Source organism: Trematomus bernacchii, unplaced genomic scaffold, assembly GCF_902827165.1.
Source record: "Trematomus bernacchii unplaced genomic scaffold, fTreBer1.1, whole genome shotgun sequence".
NCBI classification, from domain to species: Eukaryota; Metazoa; Chordata; class Actinopteri; order Perciformes; family Nototheniidae; genus Trematomus; species Trematomus bernacchii.
In genome coordinates, this window is record NW_022987910.1 from 686722 (window position 1) to 701726 (window position 15005).

The window sequence follows — 15005 nt, forward strand, 5'->3', positions numbered from 1 at the left end:
GTGGATGACGAATTTATATTGAGACATTTTATTTTAGTGGAATATCCACGCACAGTGTATTGCCTGTTAATTGTATCTCTAGCTAGCTTGACGTGCTCTCTGAAAAAGGAGGGATGGAGGGATAAGGGGACACTGGGATGAAGAGAGGTGGAAGGGAGGGATAGAAAACTACATTTACTCATCTGTACAATTATGGGATACATTTATAAAGTGATGGATAAAGTATTCAGATGTTATACTGAAGTAAGCTAAAAGTAGCACATCTGCAGTTTAGAAATACTTGGTGGTTACAACTAAATGAACTGAATTCAAAACCGTAGGCTACTCAAGTTCAGGTAAAAAAAAAGTATATTATTTTTATATATTATAATATGTAATATGTATATATTATAATATGTAATAATAATATATATATAATATGTAATAATAATATATATTTTAATTAATATATATATATATATTGTTAAATGTATACATGACTTATGAATTATGATTCATGTGGCGTTCATGCATTTGTCACTTCAGTGTTAGAGTTTATAGGTGATTGCAAAATGCATTAGTTCATTTATGTTTCTTAAACATAGGGACACCTTGACCACCCACTACATTAAAATGTTCACACATAAATGCATTTATAATAATAATCTAAGAATAATAGACATAATATCTATCACACTTTGAAATAGGATATTGCTCATTATGATTACTCAAACTTTTAACACTTGTAGTACTGTACATTCTTCTTCCAATAATACTACTTTTATGTTGGTAAAACATGTTTTAAATCAGGACTTTTACAAGTTGCTGTGTACAAAGTTTAAAGGAAAAGGATGCAAGTACTTCTTCCTGGGGGGGAAGAGGGGAAATAAAGTTCAGTTCTCCCCTTTGTTTTTAAGTGCTACCCATTCCTTTATCCTGTCTGTTTTTGGCATTTGCTTAAGTTTCTGTAATCGTATACAGCAGCTTTAAGTAGTTTTACATTGTTTAAAATAAACCAAAGATTTTCTAGGAAATTAAATCGTTCTTTAACCCATGTGGATAAAATCTAAAAGAAAAAAAGCTATGTTGTTAAAGGTCCCATGTCTTGCTTTTCCGGTTATTACCCGTCCCCTTGTGTATTATGTAGCTTTTTATGCATGTAAACGGTCTGCAAAGTCACAAACCCTCAAAGTACACCCGCGAGTACAACTCTAACACAGAAAATACCTATCTATGCTGCCCCAGAACGCCTCGTTGGAGATTTTTCTTTTTCCATTTTTTTCTTCCTGAGTATGGTGACGTAACCATGCCAAGGTCCAAATGGACAAATCCGTGGAGCTCCTCACACACACACACTCACTCAGCCTTATCTTATCTCAGCCGCGCTACTCCGCGGAGTTTCGCCGGCACACACCTTATCTTTTCTCAGCCTCTGCTCCGTGGATCTCCACTCACAGTTCGCCACACACTCACGTGTGTGTGCTCAGGCTGAGTTCCTCTGTGTCTCACTGTCTTGCAGACCCCACGCAGCAACCAGGAAACAACACCAGTAATCCAGCTCACACGGTCCGCTCCTCAAGCCTCAAAGGGCGGAGCAGCGAGCCCCGCAACGTCCCGTCAACACGGCACCCAGACCCCACGCAGCATTCTCATCTGTTTGTCATTACTGGTGTCATTTTCTGGTTGCTAACAAACGCCATTGTAACACATAAACACACATCAGAGCACAGTGGGCTCATAGGGAGGGGGGGGGGGGGGGGGGGGGCAGGAGCTCCAACAAGGCATGTAGGACAGAGAGTGAATACACATACTATACAGAGATGCTGTATGAGAAAACCAATGTGATTTTGGAACATTGAACAATGTAAATATATTAGTAGACCTCAACAATGGAATTATGATCAGTAGAAATGGCCATGACATGGGAGCTTTAACTTATAACAATTTTGTTTGGTTTTTCTCTACTCTTGTATCATGCTTCAAGTTGTTACTTTCGTGGTGAAGGGAAATTAAAGCCAAAGGGCTTTCCTCTTAGAATATCAGTGTGACCTGCAGCCACTGAGGAGGCCAGACTGCTGCCCTTTCTCAAGCTCAAATCCACTTATGCAATATGCAGTCTTTTCACTTGTTCAGACCACATGGTCCTACAAGGTGCAATTGTCCACCTACAGGCCAGACTGGCAAAACACAGGAAGCAGCTTGCACATTATATATTTTACTCTCGCCCACAAAAAGTCTGACTGCTAAACTGTGGTATGGACACACGCACACACAAACACACACACACACACACACACACAACACACACACACACACACACACACACACACACACACACACACACACACACACACACACACAGCTTGAGTTAGAGTAAAAGTGAGAAGGGAGGGTGAGTGTTGGGCAGGGTGGTGTGTGTGTGTGTGTGTGTGTGTGTGTGTGTGTGTGTGTGTGTGTGTGTGTGTGTGTGTGTGTGTGTGTGTGTGTGTGTGTGTGTGTTTGTGTGTGTGTGTGTGTGTGTGTGTGTGTTTCTGTGTGAGTGTGAGAGTTGCCAATGACCTCAGAAAAGCTGTGTATTAATAGCCAAAGGGACAGCAGCCATCCCAATCCTATTTCTGACTATGGCATCACACTGTGCAGACGCCTGTGTGTGTATGTGTGTTTATATGAGTGAGTTGACTGTAAAATACTGTAGAAATATGTGGCTTAACAAAATGTCTGCATTCAGGGATCGTAAAAGCGTGTTGCAAGATGTCACATCGTAATAAAACTACTTTGTCAGCAATTCATCTTAAATATAACCAATTAGCAAATGTTTTGTTTTTGCGTTTTACCATACTGGTCTGGTAACTCTGAAACACCAGTTTAAGTCTAGCCATGTTAAGTGCTTTTGAAAGGTTTTGCCTGACGCTCAGGCCAGAAAACATTCCATTCTGTTACTTATACAGACCTTTTCTATCATTTTTCCATTACAGTGGCTAGTTTTTGGTTAGATAGATCTCTTTAAGCCACTGGGGGTCAGATTCAGCTTTTCAGACTCTGCTTTGCAAACAATTAGACTCTGCAATGCATAAAATATTCTTAGCTATTAGGTCAAGATGTTAGCATAGCTTTTAGGAACTTAAGTCACATACTGTAAAAGTAACATTTATTTTTCCAGTTTCTGACCTGTAAAAATTGTAGATTAATAGATTGATTACATCAGAACTTGAATATAAAAGTACAGAGTGCATGACAGTTACTTTTCCCAATTCAGACGTGGCACTGATTCACATCTCATGCCAGTTATACCCACACAGAGACATTAAAACACTCTTAAACATAGAGGAGGCAATAGACACACACACACACACACACACACACACACACACACACACACACACACACACACACACACACACACACACACACTCGAAGGACTGGAACATAATTACCAAGCAGTGGAGCCCTCTAACCACTGGCTGGTTCAGAGTGGTGGTGTGATCAATGTGGCCCAGTGTGGAGAAACATTTTCCATCAATGCAGATCCTGGGTCAGTTGTACATTTATTGAACTAGTGTTTGAGGATGTGAATGGGTTAATACATTGATCCATAGTTTGCACAGATATATCCTACAGCTGTGCAGAGATACTGAATGAGGGATGTCGCTAAAGTCACTGTTTTAAAAAAAGAAATCTATCATACTTTACAAGACAGATGCATGCTGCCTTGATTGTGGGCTACTTTTCCAAAACAAAAATCTTTTTTGTGTTTATATACTGCATTTTTGTTCATGTTTTGATCTTTATGACTGGATGTGTCAGAACTTTCTCCAATTAAACAAAGATAAAACTGAGGTAATTGTTTTTGGAGCCAAGGCAGAACGTATAAAAGTTAGCGCTGAGCTTCAGTCTGCAATGTTCAAAACAACAGATAAAGCCAGAAATCTAAGTGTAGTCATGGACTCTGACCTGAGTTTCAACAGTCACATTAAAACAATTACTAAATCAGCCTACTATCACCTAAAGAACATATCTAGGATTAAAAGACTAATGTCACAGCAGGATTTGGAAAGACTTGTCCATGCTTTTATCTTCAGTAGACTCGACTACTGTAATGGTGTCTTTACAGGTCTCACTAACAAATCTATTAGAAAGCTGCAGCTAATTCAGAACGCTGCTACTCGAGTCCTCACTAACACTAAGAAAGTGGATCACATCACTCCTGTTCTGAAGTCTTTACACTGGCTTCCTGTGTGTCAGATAATTGATTTCAAAATATTGTTGCTGGTCTATAAAGCTTTGAATGGTTTAGGCCCAAAATACATGTCTGACCTACTGCTAAATTATGAACCATCCAGAACTCTCAGGTCTTCAGGGACCGGTCTGCTTTCTGTCCCCAGAGTCAGAACTAAACATGGAGAAGCAGCATTCAGTTATTATGCTCCAAATATCTGGAACAAACTCCCAGAAACCTGCAGGTCCGCTGCAACTCTTACTACTTTTAAATCCAGGCTGAAGACTTATCTTTTTGTCGCTGCTTTTAATTGAACTATTCACATCTTAAACTGCACTGTAACTTTGATCCATGTATTTTTTTTTGTAATGTTTATTTTATTATCTTTGCTTTTTAATGACTGTTTTTTTTAAATGCCATTTTCTTAATGTCTTTCATTTTTGTAAAGCACTTTGAATTGCCTTGTGTTGAAAGGTGCTATATAAATAAACTTGCCTTGCCTTGCCTTGCCTTTAATCCTGAAAGAGAAGTCAATCTGTTAAACTAAATGTTACAATCGAACACTGTTATGTATTTGTTCAGGTTGAATTGTAATGGCGATTACTCTAACTCTAAGGACATTTTCCAATGGCCATTTAGAAAATTAATCACAGCTTAATTGACATAATGGTGATTACAATGAAAATAATAAACTAATAAGGATATGCGGAATAGCACTTGGAAATGCAAAACACAGAAAACATGCATGTGGCAGGTTCACAGGCTCATTGACATCAAGAAAGTAACAGGAAGGCATTTGCAATCAGTTTTATTGATCCCTCCGAGGCGATACAGGATAAGTCATTTTATTACATCATTACAGAGAGAAATGCACCAGCCATGAGAAGAAGTGTTGTCAAGGCAAAGCTCTGATGCTGCTGTGCGTTGTTAAGGTAATACTCAGCCACCTTCTTGTTTGGGTTTGTCCCTGTGAACCAGAGCTGCATGCAGCGGCCCGAGGTGTTGGGTAGGGTGGTATAAAGGTAGGATTTGGACCAGATTTGTTCACACATGGACTTGGCTGTAGGGTAAACCTCCGTCCACTTTCTGCACATGCTGCCTTCAGGGCATTTGTTAATACCTGTAGGGGCAAATGAGACAACAAAATATAGATTTAGTAGAAAAAGTAATTGAAGAAATTTGATTTTTGTAAAGTTCTAGCCAGAAAGCCATACAAAAATGTAATGGAAGATCTCTATAGGTGTTTATGAGTAAGTGGGTTCATGGTACTGTGTATAGATAGTCATAAGTGTTTGATTTGTATGTAAGTTTTTATTTTATTTAATATGAGCAGGTCTGTGCTCTGAGTTTGTGTGAGTGTGTGTGTTTGTGTGTGTGTGTCTCTCTGTGTGTGTGTGTGTGTGTGTGTGTGTCTGTGTGTGTGTGTCTCTCTCTGTGTGTGTGTGTGTGTGTGTGTGTGTGTGTGTGTGTGTGTGTGTGTGTGTGTGTGTGTGTGTGTGTGTGTGTGTGTGTGTGTGTGTGTGTGTGTGTGTGTGTGTGTGTGTGTGTGTGTGTATGTGTGTGCTTACCTGAGCTCCAGTCCCATCCCATGTGCCAGTCAGTCTTACAGGTGAAATCGTCCTTGCAATCTTCAAACCATCTGTGGCAGTCCTCCTTACACAGAGGCACATCCAAAATACGCTGCTTACGCCAGCTCTCATCCGCCTGCACACATTTTATTTATTTATTTATTGCGTTTTTTTATATATTTAACCAGTAAAAGCCTCATTGAGATTAAAACTCAAGAGTATACAAATACAAATATAACACTAAGAGTTGTACAAGAGTAAACAAATATAGCACACAAGATGTGATATATTTATAGAATTAAACGTAATGCTTTCAAAGTACCAATACTGTGATATGCCAGGGGAGTAACCAAAGGTGTCCACATATTAGCTGGTTATCTTTTTATTACTTTAATGGAAGCATACTGATTATGGATTAACTATCCTGAGAAGCCCTTTCAGTCCTTTCTTCTTCTTCTTCTTTTGCTGCCACCTAGTGTTGCAAGTACACACATACAAATTAGACTTTCAGCAAAATACTCACGTCCTGTATCCAGGGTCCCAAGTGTGGTGAGCACTCATAGAAACAGGTGTCCTGGGTGAAGTGTTTCTTGCACTTATCGCTCATGACACCACAGTGATCCCAGTTGAAGTTGTACAGGTAGGAGCTATCGTTATGGGCTGCTGTGCTGGTGTTGGCAGTACAACAGGCATTGTCACGCCAGGGAGCACACTGGAAAGAGGGAGAGGAAAGGGGGGTTACTTTATGCTGTTGAACAGCATTGTTTTAATTAAAGTAAAACGCCCTGCATTCAAAATGATACTTTAGCAAAAAGGTGTAAGCATCAAAATATACTTAATTGCCAAATCTAAAAGTACTCATTATCCAAAGTGGCCTTTTATAAAAGAATACATATGATATCACTGGTTTATAGTTAGTTATGCATTAATGGGTCTATAATTTTAATTTAGCAGCTGGTAAAGGATGAGATAACGTTAATAATTTGCCAGGTATCTCCCTCATTAACAGAACATCATAATGTATTAGTTGATTTCGTTTTTGTATTTATAATATAACCCTGCAATACTTCATATTCAAGTATTAATGTTGTTAAATACAAGTACAAATTAAAATATTTGCTGCCAAAAGGTAGTGGAATTATAAAGAAGCATAAAATGGAAAGACTCAAGGAAAGTATACTAAAAAATGTTACTTTCTGGGGACATTTCAGTGTTCATCACCTGAGAGTAAAGATCTCCCTCAGGGCCAGGTTTTTCTTTGTGGTGTTTGGCATCCATACACACGTTGAGTTTGTCCTGCGACATGACACCACTGGAGAGGGCTAACAGCAAGACCAGGATAACCCACATGGCTCTGCAGCAGGAAGGCATACATCAATCGATAAATAGGTAAATAACGGTACCACTAAAACGTTTAAATCAATGTCAATAAGATTTTCCAACCGGCAGGTGTTTGGATTGTTTGCGTAAAGGTAACATTTGAAAACATGAACACATTGTGATCAGAGTAGATGGTTAGTTACAGAGAATATCATATTGTTTACTAAATGTATAGCATATCCCTCCTAAAGATGGTCATATACTTGACTGATGATTTCAAATTTATTGTAAACTCCGAAAGCCAACGTAAGAGCTATACAAAGACACAAAACAACAAATACATGTAAGCTGCATCCATATTAGCATTACTATAACATACCATGAAACACGTGCACTTCAAATACTTAGAAAAGTAATAATACGCTACATAAGCCGCGTTCACACCAAGTACTTTCCTGTACTTAGTTCCGGCACTAAGAGCCCTGGCGCTTTTAACCCCAGGGTACTTAGTACAGATCGCGTTCACACCGGAGTACTTTTCCCTGAGGGAAGATTACAAGTACAGTAGGTGGCGGTAAGCACCTTAAAGTTGTTTGCAACCCGCTACAAAACAAGAGAAGAAGAAAAACTGATACAGGATCTGTTTAATCGCCATGTCGGTTTTCTTTATTGCACTCTCAAGACATAACATTAAATAGAAATATTTTAAATGTAACTAAAGTGTCAGTTGTACATGTCAGTAAACATTGTCAATATAAAATAAAGTGTCAGTTGTACTATATAATAACAGTAATAACAATATAAAATAAACTCCCAGGTGTAGGGAGTCTCAGCAGCAAACCCACCTTTATTATATATCTTCCTGAGACCCACTGCATCCGTCTGCCATAAACACTATGCAAACATACATGTTAGTTTTGGCCCATAGTGGACTCCATGTTGTGTTGTGTGAAATGGGGGGGAATTAAAAGTTTAGGTCAAATAATATTTAAAATGATATAAATTGTCATATTTGTGTATGTGCCCCTGCCATTCCCCCACAAGGTTGCAACATTGATGATAAATAAATGACAAATAAAGCTTTGCCAGTTTATAACCGATGAAACATGATGGTATCAGAATAATCACTTACATGTGATGTATAGGATGCTACACAGGTCACAAAAGATAAAGTGTCAGGAGAAATAAGCTTAATCGCCATGTCGGTTTTCTTTATTGCACTCTCAAGACATAACATTAAATAGAACAATTTTAAATGTAAATAAAGTGTCAGTTGTACATGTCAGTAAACATTATATATAAAATAAAGTCATAACAGTAATAACAATATAAAATAAACTGTCCCAGGTGTAGGGATATTCTCAGCAGCATGCACACCTTAGTGCAACGTTGTGTGTCGTGTGTCATTATTTACAAAAACTATACCAAATAAACTGTTATTAAATGCAGTTTGTCGCTCATCCTGCCGCTGCGCCGACGCTTCCTCATGGCGCAGCGCCCACACTTCATCCTGGTGCTGCTGGCGCTCCATCTGCTGCTTGAACACTTCTGCCTGGCGCTCCATCGAGGTGAGCATCTTGTCCTCCGTTTCCTGGGCCTTGGTGAACAGCACCATCTGATCTCCACGCAGCGACTCATTCACCACGGCACGCCGGTCCTCCAACGCCTGGGCGGTGTCAAAGAAATTCGCATCCCGTGTCCGCTTTCCTAAGAGGGGAAAATAAGCAATATACAATATACAAGTTTAGTCGCCATGTAGTTTTACAACATACTAGGAATGTGTTTTTTGTATTTTCACAAATAGAATTAAGGTTTCACAAATCTGAAACTGTGTTATAAAGAATGTTTGGCCTCTCTGGGATAATCCAGTCCAAATAAATCGGCTATGCAGCGATTTAAGAGGTTCAAACACGGAGGATTGTTCCTTTTTGAAGAGTGCTTCATGTATGCTTGAACTTTGTTTAATGTTGTTGAGGCAAGTTAAACATAAAATATGATGAATATTATGAAATAAACATGATTGTGAACATCAGTTCGATGCGTAACGTTCTTTCAAGACAAAGTTACAGTGTGTGTGTACTGTGTGCTCGGGGCCGGTGTTAGCCTATTATGGCTAGCATGGCTAGCTTGATCTACTGAGCAAATAAAAGTACATCTGAGACCATTATTGTGCAGATTAAAACCCCAGTGCATGTAGTTGATTTTACCTTCGTCGTGGTCGTCGGCCACTGAATCCGCCGTTTGTAGTCCTGCCCGAGTTTCTTTATTTTTAGCCGGTGTGCCGTGGGGCTGTGCACATTCCCAGGTCGAGTGAAAGCTACTGAACTGGCTTCAGTGCATTCCCTGGGTCGCGTCCTCTGCGTAGATCTCCAGAAGCGCCGACACCTCCTCATCATTTCTTGATGCTTGCCATAACTGCTTTCAAAAACAAACACAACGCACGGAGCGTTGTGTTTTTGTAGCGAGGAAAAACAATGGCGTCTTCACACAACATTTTCAGAGTTGTACGGGCGTGGTTTGCAATTCGCCCAGCCAATCAGCACTGGGGCACTTTTGGAGCTCTTTTCACCCACAGAAAAGTACGCTCTCTGAGCTGGCTCTAAAAATGGGGGTAAAAGTACCCGAGATTAAGTACGATTTTTGGTGTGAACGCGACATAAGGGGTACTCACGGAACTAAAACGCGAAAAGTACGGTAAAAGTACTCCGGTGTGAACGCGGCTATAAATGAATTAAGACAGAAACCACATTTATGTATTACAGTTAACACCAACATTGTGACTCTTCGGGGGGTGCTAATACTTAAATGTTTAACTTTACGTTTTGATTTCGCCGTATTTAAATGTTGATATTGAGCCATCTAAACATATTTTGACATGATACACACTGATGCCTTACTCATTAATGTCTATGTAAAATTTAAAAAAAAACAATTTCATTTGAATACTCACTTTCTTTCTTTTTTTCATTACTGGGTGACAAATGTATAAGTATTAAAACAAATGTGATGACTATTGCACAGACACATGTAGTCAAAAATAAAATATAGCTGAATCCAACCTAAAAAACACAATGGAAAGCAAGACCTGTGAATGTAACAGAAAGTGTAGAAAAAAACCTTTAAACCTTCTTATTGAATTCAGCCAAACAACCAATGCATTTTTGTAATCATTTTACTGTAAGAAGAATAAGAAGAATTCTACAAGCAAATGTGAAGAAATGTGTTTTACCTTGTCAGATTTTGTGATGATTCCTTCCTGAAGGGATGATCCTCAAAACCAGTGTCTCTAGACACCACTTACACGCTTCTCAAGACCAAACAGGAGTTAAAAAACACACATCCATCTGGGTATGTGTGAACATGTCTCCAAAGTCCAAAGTCTGCACCAGGGCTTCTTGTGTGTGTGTGTGTGTGTGTGTGTGTGTGTGTGTGTGTGTGTGTGTGTGTGTGTGTGTGTGTGTGTGTGTGTGTGTGTGTGTGTGTGTGTGTGTGTGTGTGTGTGTGTGTGTGTGTGTGTGTGTGTGTGTGTGCGCTTGCGTGTGTTCAAGATAGAAAGAAAGAATGAGAATGATGTAGCTCATGTGCCAATCTGGACTTTATCTTATTTTACTGTGAGGAAGGTTTGGCTTATCTCAAGGTCTACCCTGCTCGTTTTCCCGCACACACACACATGCACTTGGTTGACATGTGTAGTGTGACCTGGGAAAGCAATAATAAAAGTAAAAAAGGGGGAAGTTAAGATAAGTTTCTGCTGCATCTGTGTTGGTGATCCCAATGATGGTTAATTTGTGTGTGTGTGTGTGTGTGTCAGCAGTTACAGTAGCTAAAGTTCAAGGGGGACGCCCTCAGGTGACGCTTTTAAAGAAGAGAAGATGTCACACATATCAATCATTTCTGCATTCCTATTGTTGAATAGGAGATTTTGTCAATGTACAGTTTGATTTTATTTATGAGAAGCCTAATAAAACCAAGGGGTTTGAATGTCTGTACTTTGTGCTAGCAGCTTTTTTCCCATGTGTGACCGTGACGGTAAGGCAAGGCCAGGCAAGTTATTTATATAGCACCTTTCAACACAAGGCTATTCAAAGTGCTTTACAAAAATGAAAGACATTAAGAAAATGGCATTTAAAAACAGTCATTAAAAAGCAAAGATAACAAAAATAAACATTAAAAGAAAAAATACATGGATAAAAGTTACAGTGCAGTTTAAGATATGAATAGTTAAATTAAAAGCAGCGGCAAAAAGAAAAGTCTTCAACCTGGATTTAAAAGTATTGAGAGTTGCAGCGGACCGGCAGGTTTCTGGGAGTTTGTTCCAGATATTTGGAGCATAATAACTGAATGCTGCTTCTCCATGTTTAGTTCTGACTATAGGGACAGAAAGCTGACCAGTCCCTGAAGACCTGAGAGTTCTGGATGGTTCATAATTTAGCAGTAGGTCAGACATATATTTTGGGCCTAAACCATTCAAAGCTTTATAAACCAGCAACAATATTTTGAAATCAATTCTTTGACACACAGGAAGCCAGTGTAAAGACTTCAGAACAGGAGTGATGTGATCCACTTTCTTAGTGTTAGTGAGGACTCGGGCAGCAGCGTTCTGAATCAGCTGCAGCTTTCTAATAGATTTTTTAGTGAGACCTGCAAAGACACCATCACAGTAGTCGAGTCTACTGAAGATAAAGTCATGGGCAGGTTTTTCCAGTTCCTGCTGTGACATTAGTCTTTTAATCCTAGATCTAAATCAAAAAATGAAATGAGACTAAACAAGTTATTTTAGTTTTGTCTTTTGTTATTACTTACTTAGCTGTACAACTAATTGGCTATTATCATTTAAGTAAAGGTAATACTACCACAGTGTGGTTATCTGTTATACAAAAGGTGCAGTCAACATTATATTTAAATGAAAGTATAACATTATTAGAATCAAAATGTAGGCTAATTAAAGTACCACAATAAATAAGAGTAATTCTTCAAAAATAAAGTAGCTGGAAATGGAGATTCTCAAAGAAGGTACCTACACATTGTAATTTAGTTACTATCCAACTACAAAACATTAAGCATTTAAACTTCCTAAATTCCTTAATTCCCTATTATCTAGCAAAATACATCAGGGAATAATTGTATTGGTATATAAACTGCTCACAAACACCCATATTAACACAATAACAAACGTAAATCTATGTTTTTGCTTCACCTCTGTAATGTTACAGCTGCCACCGCAACTGACACCAAAGCGGAACCATTGCGAAGGGACACTGGAGTAGAGGACATCGGAAACATTGAGATGTGAACACCAGGCGTTTCCGGTTTAATGTGTTTTTAAATTTTTGAAAGCTTGGGCGACGGATTGGCAGGTACTTACACTTTTTATAATTTCGCTCTGAATTACGGGCAAAAACCTCATAATACTGCGTTATTTTTTACCTAGAATATTAGCGGGGACATGTTTTATTTTGCACGTCATGAGACATAAAGACTTTAAATCGTACGTTAGGTTTTTGTTACGTTAACGTACCATGTCCATCCACATCCTATGTATACTTCATCATGACTTAATTCTTTTAGAAACGTGATTTAACTCTTTGTTTTTGTGTAAATTCGCCAACTATTATCCCAAAACCCATGCTAAACACTTGCTGATTGACACAGTGTTTATTGTTGTCCCTGTGTGACAGACATGTCCACGCTGTTCCCCTCTCTCTTCCCCCGGATAACCGAGACCCTTTGGTTCAACCTCGACCGGCCCTGTGTGGACGAGACCGAGCTGCACCAGCAGGAGCAGCAGCACCAGACCTGGGTAAACACCTCTGCTCAACTGGGGTGGAAGAAGTGTTCAGATCATTTAGAAAAAGTGCTAACAACTACTGAAAATACTTTAAGTAAAAGCCCTGCATTTACAACCCAGCATAATTTACTTATGTAGGACCTGTAAGTGTTTTACTATTATATGTGTTAACTTTGATTTAATATTACAATTGCATTAATGGGTTTGTTGCATTTCACTGCTCTAAATGTTTTAAGATTGTGCTAATTCTAAAGTCTTTTATAAACCTATAAAGAAACACTTCTGAAATTGCACCAGAGCACATGGACGTCCAATGCGACAGACGTATTGTTGAAGAAAAAGATCAATCTTGCCTAAATTATTCATTGTATGATTTACATTTATACATATTATTCATGTCCTTCATCCTTCAGTTTATCACACACATTCAAAATCAACACATTTAGTGGACATGTTTTTTTATTAGACTGAAAGAGGAGAAAAAACTGTAATTAAAGTGACTCAAACTGTAATATTGTATTGTGCTCTTTGTCTCTCTCAGCTGCAGAGCATTGCTGAGAAAGACAACAACCTCATGCCCATTGGGAAACCTGTTTTTGAGGTAATGTATTGGTATTTAACATATTATCAGCAGGGGCATTTTTAATTAAAATGCTGCTCTGGACTTTCACCAGGCCACTGTATGAAAACAGTGTTAAGATGTTCTCCTTGCTTTACTGTGTCGCAGGCAGGATATGAAGACGAGGAAGAGGAGGATGACGAGGATGAAGAGGACAGCGAGGAAGACTCTGAAGATGAAGAGGACATGCAGGACATGGATGAGATGAATGACTACAATGAGTCACCTGATGACGGAGAGATCAATGAGGTGCTTTGATTTATGATTTTCAGAAAGTCTTGTCCTTACTTGGCAGTCAAGAAAGCAGTACAGTAAATGACTGAGGATGACTGTGGGTAACATTTGGTCTCAGGAAAGAACATTCAATCTCTCTTATAACCCCTCTTAATTGTATTGTTAAAGAAAACATAGGAAAACCATAGCATTGTATGTTCTGAAGTTGTGTTCACACATAAAGGTGCAGGTCCTGTTTGAAACCAATGCAAGTATGATGCGTAGAACATTCACAGGGGTTCCCATTGAGGTCATACCACTTTTTTAAAGCATTGCATACTTTGTACTTTACATATATATATTTTATGGTAAAAAAAACTCCCATCATTAGGTCCTAAGGTTATAAGATGCTTTTCAAACTGAAACAAGACTTGTGTACAGGGCAATTGCAATAAGTGTTATTTTAGTTGTTCTGCTACTTTTCCTCTCCTTGAACCGAGAAATACTTGTCTTTAATCTGACTGTTTTTATTTCAATCAGGTGGACATGGAAGGACCAGATCAAGACCAAGGACAATGGATGATTTAAGACGGCGATGTCTGGCACTGGATTTTTACTCCCATTTTTACTCCCACAGCAGCTGCACAGTCTGTGTCACAGATGTCTTTTTATTTCTTTGAGCAAACAAGACAAAAATATAGTTGAGTCAAAGGATGTTGGGTGAATCCAGCAAAAAGTACTTTTGAAGCTGCCAACTGCCTTTGAAGGCTCTGAACGCCGTTGAACTAGATGTGAGTGTTGCCACCCTGTGCACACACACACACACACACACACACACACACACACACACACACACACACACACACACACACACACACACACACACACACACACACACACACACACACACACACACACACACACACACACACACACACACACACACACACACACACACACAAGGTCCTGCTGGTTTGTGATCAGTCGGGGACACACCCATGCTGTGGCAGCAGTATAATTAAGCCAGGTGATCTCTCATTAAAACTTTGACCTTGTCTTCAGTCATGTGTTACTTCTCCAAACAGCTGACTGAGCACAATCAACAGTTTAGTCAGCTACATAATTTGTTACCTATGAAGAAGACTCACAGATACTTTACCACCATATTATATGATGCTGTTTTATAGTGTTGAGAATGCTGCTAATGTTTTGTTTCTGGTATCATATTCTGATTGGCATCCTACGAAAAGCTTGTTAAATAGTATTATTTTCATACAATGCAATATTGCAATTCATCTTCAT

At 38.9% G+C, this 15005-nt stretch overlaps 2 protein-coding genes across 3 annotated transcripts; one reads left to right on the forward strand and one right to left on the reverse strand.

Annotated features, from left to right (window-relative positions):
• Nucleotides 1-4987: 4987 nt before the first annotated feature.
• On the reverse strand, nucleotides 4988-10468 carry folr (folate receptor). Its single transcript, XM_034115207.1, has 5 exons — nucleotides 10313-10468; nucleotides 6985-7117; nucleotides 6287-6475; nucleotides 5764-5899; nucleotides 4988-5315 (listed from the first exon to the last, which is right to left on the reverse strand). Exons 2-5 carry the CDS (start codon nucleotides 7111-7113, stop codon nucleotides 5044-5046), a joined length of 726 nt encoding a protein of 241 aa, XP_033971098.1. The 5' UTR covers nucleotides 7114-7117; nucleotides 10313-10468; the 3' UTR covers nucleotides 4988-5043.
• Nucleotides 10469-12316: 1848 nt separating this feature from the next.
• Nucleotides 12317-14572, forward strand: anapc15 (anaphase promoting complex subunit 15). 2 transcript variants are annotated; one of them, XM_034115108.1, is made up of 5 exons: nucleotides 12317-12440; nucleotides 12762-12883; nucleotides 13413-13472; nucleotides 13599-13739; nucleotides 14244-14572. In XM_034115108.1, the coding sequence occupies exons 2-5, from the start codon at nucleotides 12764-12766 to the stop codon at nucleotides 14289-14291; spliced, it is 369 nt and encodes a 122-aa protein (XP_033970999.1). In that variant the 5' UTR covers nucleotides 12317-12440; nucleotides 12762-12763; the 3' UTR covers nucleotides 14292-14572. The 2 variants fall into 2 exon arrangements, with proteins under 2 accessions (XP_033970999.1, XP_033971001.1); XM_034115110.1 differs by lacking the exon at nucleotides 12317-12440 and adding an exon at nucleotides 12547-12571.
• Nucleotides 14573-15005: the final 433 nt, after the last annotated feature.